General features: G+C 34.2%; 1 protein-coding gene across 2 annotated transcripts in view; it reads right to left on the reverse strand.

Moving 5' to 3' along the window:
• The window catches only part of LOC118738730 (organic cation transporter protein), a 42930-nt gene extending 31680 nt beyond the window's left edge, over positions 1 to 11250 (reverse strand). Inside the window, exons 1-2 of one of the 2 annotated variants that reach the window (XM_036469686.1) lie at positions 11103 to 11250; positions 10460 to 10568 (exon numbers count right to left, since the gene is read on the reverse strand). In XM_036469686.1, the coding sequence (XP_036325579.1) occupies positions 10460 to 10502 (43 nt within the window). In that variant the 5' untranslated portion in view covers positions 10503 to 10568; positions 11103 to 11250. The remainder of the gene's footprint in view (positions 1 to 10459; positions 10569 to 11102) is intronic. The other variant, XM_036469665.1, reaches the window with a different exon arrangement.
• Positions 11251 to 17804: the final 6554 nt, after the last annotated feature.

Below are 17804 nucleotides of genomic sequence, written 5' to 3' on the forward strand. Positions count from 1 at the left end.
AAAAATCTTCATTCATAACACCTACCTAGGTACATATAAATACACATATAGTGTTTATATATTTATGTTATACAAACCTTAATATCGCGACAACTCAACAGAAAATAAATTTTCAAAACCTACACTTACGCTTCTATGTGTAAATGTTTTAGCAATGAAATTAGTTAATTAAAATTGCAAATCAATTAGAAAAGGCCAAACAAACGGTTCACTTTTACACAACAATGCACATGCCACCTTATGCTTCAATACATACTACGCCATCATTTGACACCGGGTACTATGTACATATGTACATACATTGTAACTACTGACATTAGACCGTATCAGAAAAAAACTTCTCCGTACACCGCTAAGTGTACAGTATTTTTCAAGGAAAAAACATTTTGTTACCGAATGTACATATGTATTTTTTGTCATATCTTCGGCACTTACAGTCGGATCTTAAATTATGATATACAGATTTTATGGACTAGAGGGGACAATTTTTTTGTTCTAAAGTCATCACCCTAATGTCAGTAAATCAAAGCTTACCAAAAATCATCTAACTTTCGCTAAGGAAGTTTTTGATTATTCCATTAGTCACCGTAAATTCCGAAAGTCGAAAAGGTTCAACCAAAATCGTTATAAAACAAATTTTGTACGGATGTACGACGAACTTTTTTATACTCGCCGGCAAGGTAGGACGGTCTAATCTACCTAAATATATGTATGGATGTATATTCTCGTACATGCCTATATACTAGGTATGTTGCGAATATGAACTTTCAGACATCGTCGGATGCGAACGTCAAGTATTTTTAAGAAATAATTTAGCTAATTAGGTAAATGAAGAAATGTAAAGGTTAGTAACTTTTAAAAATTTGTATTTTATATAGTACTTGAGTTCAAAAATTTCAGCATTATATTTAATCACAAGTAATTTTTAAACAAAAAAGCAAAATTAACTTCAATTCTCATATACAAATTTAAGATGTAAACCAAGTTAGTATGGGACCATCTGTCCTTTAAAAAAAAACTATAGAAATCGATTAATGTGTCCAAAATATGCGGTGACCTGCACCACTAAATAACTGTTCGTTCCGATCACTTGCTGTGGGAAAAATAAAATATAATATAAAATTTGTGACTTTCAGGTATGAGAATTTCGAGCAAAGTTCTGTTTTTAAAGCCGTGGCTGCCAGCCGAATCGAATGAGAATTTTGTGACCTCTACATGCAATGTCCGCATCTCCACAGGGAAAAAATATTAGCTATACTCTAAAAAATTTTTGTTAAAATTTACGCATATTAAGTAAACAAATTAAACTCTGTCTGTTTACTTTTACATACAAAATTCGTAGCGTAGAGCAAACTTACACAAACAATGTTTAAAATTGATTAAATATGAGCACTTAAAGTTTATTATTACTAGAAAATGTATTTGTACGTTCAAAGTGTTTGCAATTTTAAACAGTTCGTTTGTATATTTATGTGCATATTTTAAACTTCTCTTCTTGTGCGTATATTTAAACAGATTCTGGTTGAAATATAAACCCTTTTCAGTAAGAGTTTTACATGCATTTTTTAGAGTGTACAATTTGTCATTTTCTTTTCCAGTTTTACGTCTAATCAGTGCACTTGCATAACATTCGCAATCGCAAAAACTCCGCACTGATTATTGTAAATGCGAATGTTAAAGTTATTGCGGAAGGTCCGCGGTTTCGAATGCGAATATTCGTAATGACTCTGCTACATACATACATCCATATGCCTGCCTTAAGCTGCCTACAAAAATGGGTATATCCAGGCAAATGCATACATATTGATTATTCTGTACGTAAATACATACATATGATTGTACATTAGGGTGGCCCAAAAATGCGTGTGAAAAAGTAAAGCCGGAAATTTAATGCTCCTACCAGAACAATCGTAGGGTTCTATATCGAAAAAAAATATACCCGTTTTTTTCGTAATTAAAAAAAAATTAAGTGGTCACTCAAAGTGCTCAAAGTTTTGCATGTATTTTATATAGGAACAGCCATTTTTCGTGGAAACGGTATGTAATTCTCGATCGGAAAACTCTGTATCTCTTCAGGAGACTTCTATTACTATTACTATTACTATTTTACCATTTTTAATACTAGCGACTTTTTATGGGTCCTCCATTGCGTTTTTTGGGGTTTTTGGGAGACCTTTAATAAATAGTTAATATTAAAAAAGGTTAAATAAACAATTGAGTATTGTTATAGGAAGTCTCTTCAAGAGAAAACAAGTTTTCAGATCGAAAAATATTGATTTTCAAGAATTCTACATCACTTTCACGAAATTTTTGTCCCCCATATAAATTGCATGGTAAATTTTGTGTGCTTTGAGCGGCCTCTAAATATTTCGTAATTTCAAAATATAAAAACAAGGGGTTAGAGCTTTAAAATTCCGACGTTACTTTGTTTGGATCACCCTAATGTACATATATGCGCACCTACTGAAATGAGATACTCACATACATACATACATTTGTATTGATTTTCCATAAGCATTTTAATTGCTGAGACGATCGCGCCAAATATGTGCAATAAAATCGCAAAAAGGCGAGACTGTTGTGAAAGCGTCGCTTCTGGGTGTATAAAGGTTGAATAACATTTAAATTGTAGCTGACGATTGGAATTTTCTAAAATTCATTTAATCGATATACCTAAACGTAAAGAAGTACTCAATTAAAAGTATAACGGATATTTGTAGCCTGACAGATTTTAATTGTTGCAGTATTATTACACATACTACATATGTACATACATATGTATGTATGTATTCGCATATAAATTTGTATGCATTTGCATATACATACATACGTTGTATGTGTGTATATAGTACATCCGCATATTTATAAATATACATACAGTTCTAGCAATCTTATAAGCTTAAGCTCAACATTTGTTTCAAGACTGGTTTGGCCTTTCAACGTATGTACAATGTATATATAATTACTCTTCACCTTGAAAATTTGAAGTATCATAAGGGTGATTTGAATTGAAAATCGCAAGTGAGTTGGACTAAGTAATTACATATTGACTTCATAAAACTTTTATAAAGATTCGTGCATTTAGTAATAAAATTAGATTTTTTCCAAATTTATTCTCGGGAAAATACCTATAATATTCCTATGTGTGCAGAGTTCGAATTATGTGTAGTTAAATACATAAGCCGCAAATCGAACTGATTGAGAACTCGCACCGAGGTAGCTGGAAAAGTTACGGTACTGGTTTTTCATCTATCTTAAATCAATGAATTCAACTCTCTTTGTTAACCTGGTAGATTTAGATTATTCGAAAATTTTGAGATATGACCCCAAACCTATACAAATACTAAGGAACACAGTATTAAGATGTAGCTATCTCCATACAAAATTTGTACTACAGTGAAAAGGTCGACGAAAAATTTAAGATATCATTCAGGCCAGAACTGATTTTTATTTCCAGTACCTTTTATTTACAATGTAAATATTTTTCACTTATTATTTTCAAGCTTTATGATTCGCTTTGAAAGCATGTAAACGTTTGGTGAGGCGTACTAATGTAATAGCAGTATGAGTCTGTGTACATATGTAGTATATGTATCTCAGTTTATTATCATTCAACTATATTTTTAGATTACTTTGATAAATATGTTATTTATTCATTACTACATATTTTAAAGCGAATAAACAAGTTTATGACGGTCACGTTGGCAACTTTTCTCTTAAAAGCCGCAGGGGATTTCTGGGATCGCATAAATAAATAAAAAGTTGTAATTAATTATCTACTAAAAAAAGGTTTTTACATGTTTAAATAGACTGAAAATTATTATGAAATTTTTCCCAGACTAAAACCAATTTTAATAGTTAAAGCAGGTGATTGCTAGAAAAAGAAATTAATTTAAATCTAAAAAGAGCCTCGTTTAATGAGAAATCTCACATTGCTGAGTGAATATTTAATTCCATATATGTACATTAGACGGCATCACTTCCCATATAAAAAAAAATCGGTAGTGCTTTTCCATTGGAATTATAAAATCTATTATATTCTAAGATATTCACCAAAATATTTCGGAAAAATATTAAGATTTAAGCGAGCTGGGCCGATTTGAAAATATCTCCAAAATTGGAAAAATGGTTTTTTAAAGATGCTTTTTTGAAAAAATCCCCTCAAATGACAAAACGGTTTAAACTTAAACATAGATAAAAATGTTATGTAGTTGGCTCGAGCCTTGTAGATCATACTACATTTTTAACCCTAGAACCCTACCCAGGGTGCTCAGTAGGGTAGTTCAAAAAAAGTAATGCCGGAATTTTAATGCTCCGAAAAATATATACCCCTATTTTTTTTATTTTGAAATAAAAGAATATTTAGAGTTCGCTCAAAGCGCTCAAAATTTTACACGTATTTTATATGGGAAAAAATAACTTTTCTTAGAAATGGTATAGAATTCTGGAAAATCAATATTTTTCGATCGTAACAACCTTAGGGGGTGAGAGCATAAAAATTCCGACTTTTTCACATGCATTTTTGAAAAGTGATGTCATATTTGGTGAGCATCAAATCTAAATTTGTGCCAAATATCTCTAAAGCAAAGATTTTTTGTTTCTGTTTTCTTTAAAGTGCATAAATAGCTAAACAAGAATGATGAAAAACCCGCATTTTTATTACTATTCTAGAAAATATTACTTATGAAAGTGCAGGGTGCAGGCATATGATCTGTTAATTGGGTCAGATAATACCCTGTTAGAAATATATACATATATATATATTTTTGTTTTTATGAAAATTCCTTGAATTTTTGGCACACTTGTCAAAACAAATGAAAATGAAAAATGTTCATGTTTTTTATGCACTATACATAGCAGTGGCATATGACGTATGTAGGACATATGGATGTATGTATGTTCGTCAGATGATACAAATTTCGGAAATTTTCCTACACAGATATATGAGCAAAAAACGTATTATGTTTGTCAATACCTCTGCGTTTCCACAAAATTATCAATACATTGCTTAAATAATTAATTGTTTTTTTTTATGCTAAGCATGTGAAAATGAAGTAAAGCATTTGTTTGTGAATATGTAGAACGCTAGTATAAATTCTAGCACGCTCACGTAAATTCCGTGTAAACAACGGTTCACGAAGGAAGTAATAAAATGTCCATTAGCACATGTACTCACATACATACATAAGTATGTATTGCGGGCGATGACTTGAGATGATTTCGCAATTTTTATGAAGTACATTAAGTACATATGTATGTTTTTATGAATGTATGTATATATTTACATACATATCTCATAAACATTCGGACACTTTTTAGATTCAGAAAAGTCTCAGAATTCCAATTCCAAAAAAGAGTCAGAAAAAAATATACTTCCCTTCTTAAAAGGGCACGCCAATATGAGTCCAAGTTAGGATTTATATTAGAGGCTGAAACGATTCAGTCTAGTTGACTGGTCTCAGGATCATATTTATTACGAAAGAAAGACTCAGTTTAAACTCATAAATTCTGAGCACTTAGGAAATTTTTTAAATGGTATATGTATAGGAATTCGTATGCAAAAAAAAACAAAAAAAAATAGTTAAGTATGGGGAAAGGACCCATATTCCATATCAGTTTTTATGACTCATAACAGAACCAGTGTTGCCAAGTTTGTTAGAATATTTTTCTAAATTTTAATTTTGGTGGAATGGTAGACACGTTTTCCATTTGGTAGATTTTGGTAGAAAATTGTATTGCCTTAATTCATTTCAATGAAACGGCAAGTATAAGTGGAGTGGGGCTAACAAATTTTAAATTAATAATTATGCAAAATGGTTTAACTTGACAAACAAATAATTTACATTTAATTTTTTTTCCTTAGCTTAATTCGATTCTCTGCAAAAAGGTGCATATACCAAATTATGTGGGACTAAAACTTTCGAAGATACTTGCAATTTTATTAAAAAAAAAAAACAATAAACTAGTTAATGCATTTATAAATTTTTATTTTTGGAGCACATTGAACTTTGATAGACTTGGGCGAGCCTAAGATATTGACCAAAAATTGTAATCTTTTACACAGATTGTGTTTATGTAGAGCATAATGAACCATATTTTTGCTATTACCAATCAAAATTCTGTAAAATCGGATTTTCGGCGCACGCTAATGTACAGGCATCTTTTAATAATCTCAATAGTGCTATTGATCCACATAGGTAGAACACACCACATTCACATGATGAGAACAGAAGCTAGTAGAATCTATCGACGAAAGCACGACAAGTTTTCTCTCCACTTGAAATCTCCTCTTAAGAAAGCCAAAAAAAAAAAAATAAACAACCATGTAATGTTCCATCTTTAATTATTAACTCATACAAAGCTAAGTGTATGTACATACTAATACAAGATCATAATCGACCTCTTTAATATTTGAATTTAAACATTCCAAAAATAAAAAAAAAAATAAAAAAGTGGACTAACTTTTTCTGTTTATGTTCTGGGGACTTAAACGTTAATACCTGATAAATACATAAAAAACAAATGGGTTTTAAATATCTGCAAAATATTTGCTGACCCAAAAATATAGAGGGGACAACAGAAATCTTTGGCAAGCATAAGATAACGGGAACCTTAAATAATACATACTTGAAGATTAGATATTATCTTGCGATAACACCACCAGCAAAAAGTCTGTTTACAATATAACTAACTAACTAATACAAAACGCATGATTTGTATGGATATACTGCATGCTACATTACCGCCAAAGGCAAACATTACTCGCAGATCTGTCGTTGCCACTTATTTATGTATGTACCTTTTTCTGTTCTGTTTCTGATAAGCGCGGTGAGCCAAAGTCAGCTGCGAAGCAAACAAATACCAGCAACAACTTACGGCTTCGGCTTCAAGCGTTGTCATCAGCAATTTTACTACACAATTCAACTGATAAGCTTGGCACAAACAAAATATATATGTACATATGTATGTATGTACATACGTTTGTATTTATAAAAAAACCTTCCGAAATACATTTTTATTGGCTTATCGCTGGCGAATAGGTTGCTCGTGTTTACTCAATTTGTACTCAATTAAATATTTCTGTATTTTTTTTTTTCGTGTGACAATGGATGTGCGGATAATTAGAGGATCAATTGAATAGGTGATAGAAAATTATTAGAAGATAAACATATGTATGTATGCAATGATATGCATTGACTTAAATTGTGATAAATAATACGTTAAAATTACTTATTTAAAAATGTTAAAGGAGTTCGAGGCTTATGGTAAATTGTAGTAGGTATTAATATTAGGAATCTATGTATTTGATTTGTGATCTGGCTCATCGACCACACAAGCAATACAATTTATTTGTTTTTGATTCGTTGGACAAATAAAAAATTAAATTTATTTGTGATTTAATTCTTCTTTTGCTCGGCCAATCATAGTATGTGCGAATAAAATTTAGTTTTTATTTCGACGATATGTTCAAGCTTAGAAAAGTCGTTTCGGTATAACTAGGCAGTCATAGTGGCAGATGAAATAACTAACTGATCTGCATGTTTTATCCAGTAGGGTCCAGTGAAAATATTCTACAACTAGCAGGTTAGTTTTGAACCAAATTCTAGTACGCCTGCAAAAATTCAGAACGTTTCTTTAACTAAGGGTGCTATCAGCGTGGGAAAGCACCCAACAGATACACCTCTCCAAAGTCTCAAGCAGACAGTTAACGACCCAAATAAGTGGTGGTAGAATTCCATGCTATGGGATACCCTTACTCAATGTCCTCTGAATGGATAGTTTGACCCACTTTGAGTAGCAGTTCTGCAACAAAGCCTGCGATGAAGAAATTTGACAGAGCCAGCATATAAATAGAGTTTATTTAGGAAGATTATGAAAGCCCTGGTGAGAAGGTGCTCCCCGATATCCACCCGAACTAAGTGTAAAGCTACTTCGACCGAGATGCGCCTGGTGATTTAAGCACAAACGTTTCCTGGGAATTCCGATTTATCGGTGCGACTTACATCAGTATATCAAGAGGTTTTAAGAGCAACGAGGAGAAATTAATTTCCCTGAAATTCCTAGATAGACTTTAACTGCATTAGATATGAAAGTTTCGAAATATGTATATGTAGCTTACTTAACTTTGATTTGTTTTTGTGAAAAAATATGTAATGTACATATTATAATATTCTTATCTACGGCCATGCTGGTATTTATATCCCTGGTGTAGCCAGTTCAAAGAAAGAAATCAACTGCGCTCAAAACACTGTACTCAACTTTATTGTACACTGAGGAAAGAGTTTAGTTCAGGGATCGTAACGGCTATAACAAAAATCATAATTTAACCGTTAAAATTGGATTTTTATTTTTACGATCAAATTTAACCGTTATTTTTTATTTTTTTCGATCATATTATACCCGTAAACATTTAAAGCATTCTTAAAAACGCAGTCTCCATCATAACTGTTAAAACTTATCGGAAAAAATAAAAATCCAAAATAACGACTTTCTTTTATCGAAAATCGCAAAATAACGATTAAATTTGATCGAAAATATACAAATTCAAATTCATCGATTATTCTTGATCAAAAAAAAAAATAAATAAAAAACTGAGGATTATTTAAAAATAAAACTCTACAAAGAAATGTAATGGTTACTTGCAGGCTCTGCTTTAGTTATGTCAACTAAATATAATATTTAAGATTTAGTAACTATATGTATGTATATAACCCAATCATGTGTTGAGAGAAATATATTGAGTTGAAGTAACTTAACTCTTTTCTCAGTGTACGTTTTGCATACTTAGATATTATTAGAAAGGCATGGGCGGCATTGAAAGCTGTGAGGCGTATTTATCCAAGAGAATTTAGACACAACGCAAAATATTAAAGTTACACACCAACAAACTAAACTTGAAATAAAATGAGCGAAAAGTGTTGACCGAACGACACGTGGGTGGGTGTATCCCATAGATATTTTTAAATATTACTAAGAACATTGGAAACTAAGTGCAAGTGCATAGAGGTACTACACACAGTGGGGCAAATGAAGGTTGTCGTGGGCAAATCAGTCAACAAGTGTCAATTTCAATCCGATTATTTTTATTTTTTTTTTTTTTAAGCGACGCAATGCCTTATCCGGGTTTTAAAAAGATATTTAATTATTTTTACAATTAAGTTTTTTGAATAGTACACCGATTTATAAGTAATTTCGTCAGCTTTTATTCAAAGAAAAAATTTAAATCATATAAAATTTGTTCACGACCGGCTTTATTTATCCCGCTGTGCGACTCTTCAAACTAATTAAATATACACACATACATATAGTATGAGCATTTGAATGTATACGGGTGTATAAATTTAATATTTGTTTGCATGCCAAATATTTGTATTTACCATTCGTGCCGATATTTTTTGTTAGCTTTTTGGAAGAACTGCGTATCCAATTTTTCGTATGCGTCTTATTGTGGCGCTTCAAGTAGGCAACTGCTTGGCTTAATACAACCTACTGGGGCGCAACAAGATGGCAGTCACTTGGCTATTGCGGTCGTCCAACCCGGTACTGACACTCCATTACAATTATCAATTGCAAAAATGCAAAAAAAAACCAAATTGCCGTCTTGAAAATGTATGTACGTACTTTGGAATAAAGTCCATTAGAATGATCGGATCGGAATCGGATTAACACGAAAGTCTTATCTATGGTTATTATAAAGTTAATACTACAAATTTTTACAGTAAATTTTTTTGTTTAGAGGTGGAAAAAGTGTAGTAATTTTTGGTAGGCATCGAAATTTATTAAACGCTAAACATTTATGCGAATATTTGAGCATGTATTTTTATGTGCATATATTCGTCATATGCATATGTGCATTAGGGTGGTCCAAAAATACATGCGGTGAGGAAAAAAGTTTAAAATGTTAAGCTCCCACCGCCAAGGATTTTTCTAAATGGGAAAAAAATTTATTTAAAAAAAAAATTATATTTGAATTGCCTCAAAGCCCATGAAGTTCTCCATGTATTTTATATATTATTCGTAGAAATGGTATATAATTCTGGAAATCAATATTTTTCGATCGGAAAACTTTTTTATCTTCAGTAGAATAATTCTCAATTATTTAATTAGCTATTTCTTCGTAGTAACAATATTTTATAGGTCCGCCAAAAAACCCAGAAAATGTAATGGGCGTGAGAGCTTAACATTTTTCCTTTTTTTGGACCACCGTAATGCACATACATACATATACGTATGCACGCCCACGCGCTATCGGAAAGCGCTAAAAAAATTCATTTTTTATGCTTTAGGTTTGGCAAGTACATTTTTTTTTTTATATATGAGTTATTCACATACATACATACATACATAAATATATGCTTGGAGGATGATACCATTCTAAAATTTAAATTTTTTCTTCTAATTATAATTGGTGTTCCGCTTGTAAGCGGCAATGAAACGCAGAACTATGTACTAAGCTTACCAAGTTTGGCCATCAAATCTTCGAGTACATAATCCACAGCCATGTTTTTGCGATTTTTAATTTATATTTCGCTATTTATTTTGAAGTTTTCTGCAGCGCTGTATAGTGTCTTTTTTAAAATAAGAAAATAATTTATACGGAAAAAATATTTAATTAGGTAAACCGTGTTTAAAAAATGCACTTTTAAGAAATAAAATTTTTTTGTTTTCAGAAATAACGCATTGAGCTGTTCATATTTGAATGTATTCGAAATACGTTTTTTTTTTTTTGCTTTAGATGAATGCAAAAACGCAATCAAATTTCACCTACAAATCAGCGAAGGCGGCGCGACACATTTGCAACAAAAAAAAACTTGTCTAACCACTTTTACAAACAATAAGAGATTAGCAAGCGAAATGACCGAAATAAAAAGCAAATGCTCGAATGAACTGTAGAAGAGTAAAGCAACGCAATCTAAGCACTAAGTTATGGATTTTGTTATTATTATTATTATTAATTGCTTTTATAAAATTTATTTTATCAAAATCTCCATTTTTAACACTTTTGTTTTTAGGAGTATAATTTTTAGCGAAATTATTATTTTCACTCCTCAAGCAACACTGCACACCGCAAAACAAAAACCATATTAGTAAAAAATACCGACCACGTTGAGTTCAGCGCGCGTGTGCCATTAAATAATGCATTCACGTCGGCACGCTAACCACTTTAGCACACCACACCAGTCAGCACCGCAATGAAACTGCGTACGCGCGGCGACACCGCTCAGAGTTAGACCCCAACGGCAAACGCTGAGTGGCAACAGAAATTAATGCAGAAGCTCCCGCCTCGTAGTCGCTGAGTAAACACCGCAAAATATGTACAATATTGTTGGTGCGTCGCATTATGCCGCGCATTTGGCTAAAAAGTGCAAAAGGCCACCACGCTCACCGGCTAAGGCGGGCTGAGCTGGCTCACCAAGTGGGCCACAGAGCGCATCGCGCATCTCTCTCTCTATCTATCTCTCTCGTCGGATTTTAGCTGCTGGAGACGCTAGCCAACCGGTGCCGCTACTCAAGCCGCGGCGGCAATAGCGGCGCGTTGGTGCTAACAGTTGTTGGCGTCAATAATGAAGGCAGTACGCTAGGCTTTTGGAGCTCAATCTCTTGCTCTTTTTTTTTTGCTAATTTTATCGCTTTAAAGTGTGGTGAGTGAACTAATTCCTATGTTTTGTTTCTATAACAGCTAATCAGTGTTTATAAGTATGTACTTGTAAAAAACTAATCATGTTTAGAATATCCGGCTGTGATTAGAAATTTCTTTGATAAGTTTTGGTTTTCAGTTTGCTTGCTCGAACTTCACAAAGTCATGCGCCTGCAATCACATTAATACTAACACAATTTATTGAAGCTAGATTAAGATAAAATTTACAATAAGCGAATACACATCACTGATAACGTCGTCTTAGGAAAATTATTTGTTATTATATCTCTGCGCTGGGAATCGAAAAATGGGGTACAGGGCGTATAAGTAACCTGTGAAATATTTAAGAGCTGTCGTCAATTTATTTGGGAACTCAGCCAAACCATGCTCGGACGTATCAGAATTCTTGTTTGGTAACCGTTTCACGACTTTAGTCGAGCTGAAGAATATAACATACGGGCCGTCTCTCTTCTGTACCAACCAAGGCACAGTGATGCAAAACTGGCAATGTTCATATTCCACTGGAGCCTTAATGTGTTAAATATTTTAGTGCAAAATGCAGAAAAGGTAGTAAGTTTAAAGAAAATCGATTCTCCTGTTCCACTTAATAAATGTTACACAATAAAAACAAGTTGAAAACAATTGTAGGGTTCCCCCCAAAACGAAAAAAAGTTCCCCAACAAAAAATTTGAAATGTTATAAAAAAAAATATTGACCAAAATTATTTGTTTTTTTTAGTTTTTATAGAAGTTTTAGGTGTGCAGTTTTATATATCATAAAATTTTATTATAATAAAGTGCAAGTTTGGGGTATCCAAATGGTAATGAAAATAGCAGCTAATCACTGAAGTAGTTAACGAAAGAAGTACTTATCAGCAGAAAGCGTAATATTCGATACTATATAGATTCTGACAATTAGCCAACCATTCCGAGTAGCGAAAGTAGTGGATTCTCAAATAACACTTGTCTATATCTAGAGCTGTCCAAAAACTTAAGAATGATTCGGCCTGGCTTAAATTTTTGAAGTCTGTGTTCGAAAAATAAAAATAAAACGATGGCTTTTTCGAATTGAAACTTGATAATCGAATTTGGAGATGTTCGCGTTAAATATTTAACGCCAAGGTGTAGAGTGTACGCTGGTATCTATACTTTTTTGTTGGATTCCAAAAATGCATCCTTAATACTGCTTTTATACGAAAAAATTATTTTTTTTTTGTTTTTTTTGTTGCGATCAAATAATGTACATTATTTTTTAATATTCCATTTATATTATAAAATAAAAAAAATACCGTTCTTATAAATATTATGTACTATTGTATGTTATATAAAGTTATTATAAAGGTGATAAGTTATGACTACACTAAGTGCTTTGACACCTAAATTTAAGATTTTTCAGAAAGCGAAGATAATCGATGTGTGCACTGAACGGCTTATATGTATGTACATTAGGGTGGTTCTTAAAAAAAATCAAATAAAGGCTTTTTTTTAGGTCTCACCCCCTCAATCGGTAATACCACCGTTACAGATATCACATATGTATAAATTTTTGCTCCGATTGGAGTCGGTTAAGACGTCTTCATAGGGTAATCTGAACTTTGACCCCTGTACGGCACGCCTTAACCGACTTCAATCCGGACCAAAATTTATATGTGATATCTTCGAAAATAGTAGCATTGACTTCAAAAAAAGGAGACGGTTTTCAATTCGTCGGAATATTTTTTTTTGTATGTATGTTATCGCACAACTTTGGACCACATTAACTAATTTCTATAATTAGTTTTGTATCGGAAAGGTGGTAGCTTAAGGGTAGTCCCATACTAATTTGGTTTAGATCCGATCACTGGATCATGAAAAAATTAACGAAACTTTTGATATTTTATATGAGAATTTAAGTCGGTTTTGTTTTTTGCTTAAAAATACTTGTTTCATGCAGATATCTAGGTCAGGGATAAGTTTTGCGGTCCATCTACCTTGCTGAGCCGAGTTCCATTATTCCTGCCACTTTCGGATAGTCTGTTGCCTCGCTGTGGCTATTTTAAGCAAGCACGATAGCAAGATTTTGGTTCTTACCTTTGGTTCTGTACCTTTAGAGATTCGGTCCATAATTCCCTACCGTACAGGAGGATGGAATTGGTCGTACTCATTCGAAATTTTATTTTTATTACGCAGAAATTTCAAGTCTTGTTTCGAGAGCTTGCAGTATGTCGACCGATCTGACGCTGTTAAACGCGTTTTCAATGTCCAGAGTCGCAATAAGGACTACACGGCATGAGTAATTATGTCCGCTCTGCGCGGCTACTACTCCTTCTATTACGTCTTCTATTGCTCCTTGTGTACACTTCCTCGTTACATTGCGTTTACAGTTTCTCGAGAGTCATATAGCTGCTGTTCCCGTTGTGCCCTGTTTGTTTTTAAATTCCGCTGTGGCAGGTGGGCGCCGCGGTTTTCCTCCGATGAAGGTTTGCTTGAAGGAATCTCATTTCGCGGTTAGCTTGTTATACTCCGTGCAGCTGCCGCATCCATGTATGCAATTCAAAACTTTATTATTTGCGTCTAGGCATACATATTCTGCCGTATCCTGAGTTTCGCCCGAAAAAAAACTCACCCGTAAATTTTAAGTCCGCCCATCATAAATACATGGAAGCCAAAAGTGAAAAGTGAACCGGTTCGGGGAATATGAAACTCAAAATAAGGCTTAGTAGTATGAAATATCGAATCGAGTTTCCCTTGATTCAGGTTCAGTACCATCTGGCATACATTTTTATAGACTACGTAAATCCAGCCACGAAAATATAAACATACATACATATATACATATGTAAGTACATGTTAAAAAGATTATAAAAGATTTACAGTTGCGCTCTGAAACTTAAAGGAACTCGAAAATTAAATTCACAAGCCTTCTGCGCTTTTGTGGCATGCATTCAAAGCGGATTCATTTAGCAGCTTGCGATGTTGTACCTACATTTTTAGTACATTTGTAAATGAATGCTAATTAGTATCTTTTTCCAAGTCAACATAAAAAAATAAGAATACATACTGGAACAGAAGAAGGAAAACGAAAATGAAATTCGAGCAGCAACATTTTAGCTAATTTGGTCTAATTGATAACCCGGTCGGAAATGAGTATCAGACTCGTTCAAGCTCTGTGTCGGATTTAAATATTTTGTCTACACTTAGCGAATTCCTTTTACAAATTGGTCAATGGGAAAACGACTTAAATTTTTGGTATAGTTTGGGCTTTATATTTGTCATTTATACATACACTGCCGGAAAAAAGGATTCGCACAGCGAATTTTTCACAATATATGCAACAATTTGTATTCTTAAATTTTTTTTCAATTTTTATAAAAATAGAGTACAGTCTACAAAAAAAAAACATAACTTCTCAACTTTTTAATCAGATTTTTTAGAATTGTTTTGAGTATGCAGATTTCTAGCCTATTTAATTGAAGTTGTCGCGGTCTAGTCTCCACTTTTTTCCACAGCAGCAATACTTTCGACCGAATGAAGACGCGCGGGCGTTGTCGTCACGTTTTGCAGCGACCCAGTTTCTTCGAATTTCGGCACCAAACGGCTGTTGGTTGACTCAGATGGCCGGTTATGTTGACCATTCTGGCAGAACGACTATTTTTATAAAACATTTGGATCACTTTTACGCTTTGTTCAACTGAGTATCGCTCCATGGCTTCTGTAGTAACAATTTTCTGAAAAACAAAAAAATACATCACACCGGTTACAATGGAATGACCCAAATGCTAATTTCAAATTTACTAGTGGGTATTAATAAATATGCATTCTTTTTAAACAAGAATAGACATGTTCGTGCAAACATAAGTATGTAGATTTCATTACAAAGTGCGATTTGTAAGTCTAGTCATATCTATATCGGTAGTAAGCGTCATTAAGTGTGCGCATCGAATGCTTTTTTATTTAAATATATTCCTATTGAGCAACGTTTCCATAACTAATATTACTCCTACTGAACCCTAAATTAGCAGTCACGGTGGTTAGGCTACACGCATACAAAATGTGAATATGAACGTATATATTTCTCATCCAACAAAAACTAAGGAATGGATGTGAGCGATATCAGTCAACCATCTTTAAGTGATGAACTGCAGATACTGAAGCCTAATCACCTCCTAGCGCCACCAACGACCACTCTATTCAACAAATAGACAAAGCTGGAGAAACTCCACGCGGACTTAAAAAGAGACCACCTAGAGATCCTATCAGTTTTTGCGTAAGAGCCGTGCTCCGTCGTTGAACGCTGTTCACAAGACTCCGTGTATCCGGATCGTCGAGTTGAATGGGCTTTCTACAAAGAGTTGAGTGGTGTCGTGTTGCCACTAACCGCTTGCTGGACTAATTGAAGAAATAACTATTGAGGTGGCTGCACAAGCGCGACATCGGTTCAGCGAAGGGGCACCGAATCCCTCGCTGTAATTCTACTTCGTCTTTGTTGATGGGCGACCCTACCGTGTCGCATGCTCAGGCTGATTCGCACTGCACCGAGGGGAGCGTACGACTTGACTTCGTCCATCCAGTTGAACGAGTCCCTTCTTAAGTGTTTACTTTCGATTACTTACGATGCAGAGGAAATGCTTCGAAAGCAGTGTACGAAAATAAACTATATTGTACGTTACTATTTCGTTTCGTTTATTACTTTAACAGTTCGGTACAATACGAAACAAAACGGCTGAGTTCACTTTGGCGATAGTACACTACAGTAGTTTAGTAGTTACAGACGAAACAACAAACGAAATGAATCGTGCAGGGAAAATATATTTATGTATGCACATATATGCAATAAACAAATACAAAACGAATGGCTGCAATGAATAAAAAAAATAAAAATATTTTTTAATTGAATTGGATATGAAAATTTACAGAAAAAATTATTTCTCACGTAATTGAAACTTTTGCATACATATAAAACGTACCCTATGGTACAATTGTCACAAACGAAAAGCAAACGTTTCTCGTTGGGGAAAATGACAGTGAATCTTACAATTTGTTTCTGACTATTTACAAAACTGTACAAAACCACAAATGATATGATGATCGATGAGTAAATGGGAATTGTTTTGTACAGTTTATTTTCGTACCCTGTTCGAAAGCACCGCCCACATATAAAATTTGCGGCGGAGGGAGTTTGGTAATGTAAAGACGAAACAGCATCTGGGTGAGGGTGCGGCCTTAGGATGCTTTCGGATAATTTGTATCCTACTTAGTTTGGCTGTGCATTTTATGAATCCCAATTTCGTCTTCTGAACGTTACGATTCTGTAAAGTCATAAAAAAACGCAGTTTCCCTGTCACAGTAAATCTGGTTCGAATTCTAAGAAGAGAGCCAGTTCGAAGAGCTAGCCGTTTACTTTTGATTGGAAAAAAGAAGCCGTAAAAGTTTTCTTGCGGTCTATTGGTGCTAAACAGAATGGGAAACCTTTCAACAGATCCAAAGGTACTAAAACGATTCTCTCGCAAGGGTGATTACGGTTCAGACCACGAATTATAGCATTGGTGGTGTGAAAACCATGCTGACGCAAGTCCAATACTGGGGAAAGCAGAATTTGCGACCGACAATACTAAAAAGGGCTTCGTTCCCACGACAGTCGAGTCTACGTTACCGCAACGGCCCAAGGACTATTGTTGTTGTAGCGGAACTACTAAGACCCGCTTGGCTCAGTTTGTCCATATATCGTTGTCGCCAAGCTTAACTTACGGTAGGCCCAAGAAACACGCTATTTCGACGGGCTCGGACCAAAGGGAGAGGGGTGTTAACTGAGTGGTATTGAGCTGACATGTGAGGAGGTGGTAAATGTCGTGGGGGGAGACTCTAAATGCCGCACACTCGTTGCGGATATCGAGGTCGAATCCGGACAGGTAGCTGGTGAGACGGCTACAATATCCTGACTGCGCGGGTTTTCGATACAGTGGAAGCTCAGAATCTGCATTAGGTGGTGATTGAGTTGCATTTATGGTATTCATAGGTCGAGATTCTATGAATGCCGTTACTCGCTAATCGATACGTTGTTTTTGTAGCGGCTACAACAACCCCGCCCAGATAGGCTAGTCCCTCAATCGTAGTCGTCAAGCTCTACAATCGTAAGACCCAGGAAACGTGCAGCCTCGATGGGGCCTGTCCATAAGGACAGAGGCGTT

The sequence above is a fragment of the Rhagoletis pomonella genome, unplaced genomic scaffold (assembly GCF_013731165.1).
Source record: "Rhagoletis pomonella isolate Grant_MI unplaced genomic scaffold, Rhpom_1.0 Rhpom_scaffold_00001, whole genome shotgun sequence".
Lineage (NCBI taxonomy): Eukaryota > Metazoa > Arthropoda > Insecta > Diptera > Tephritidae > Rhagoletis > Rhagoletis pomonella.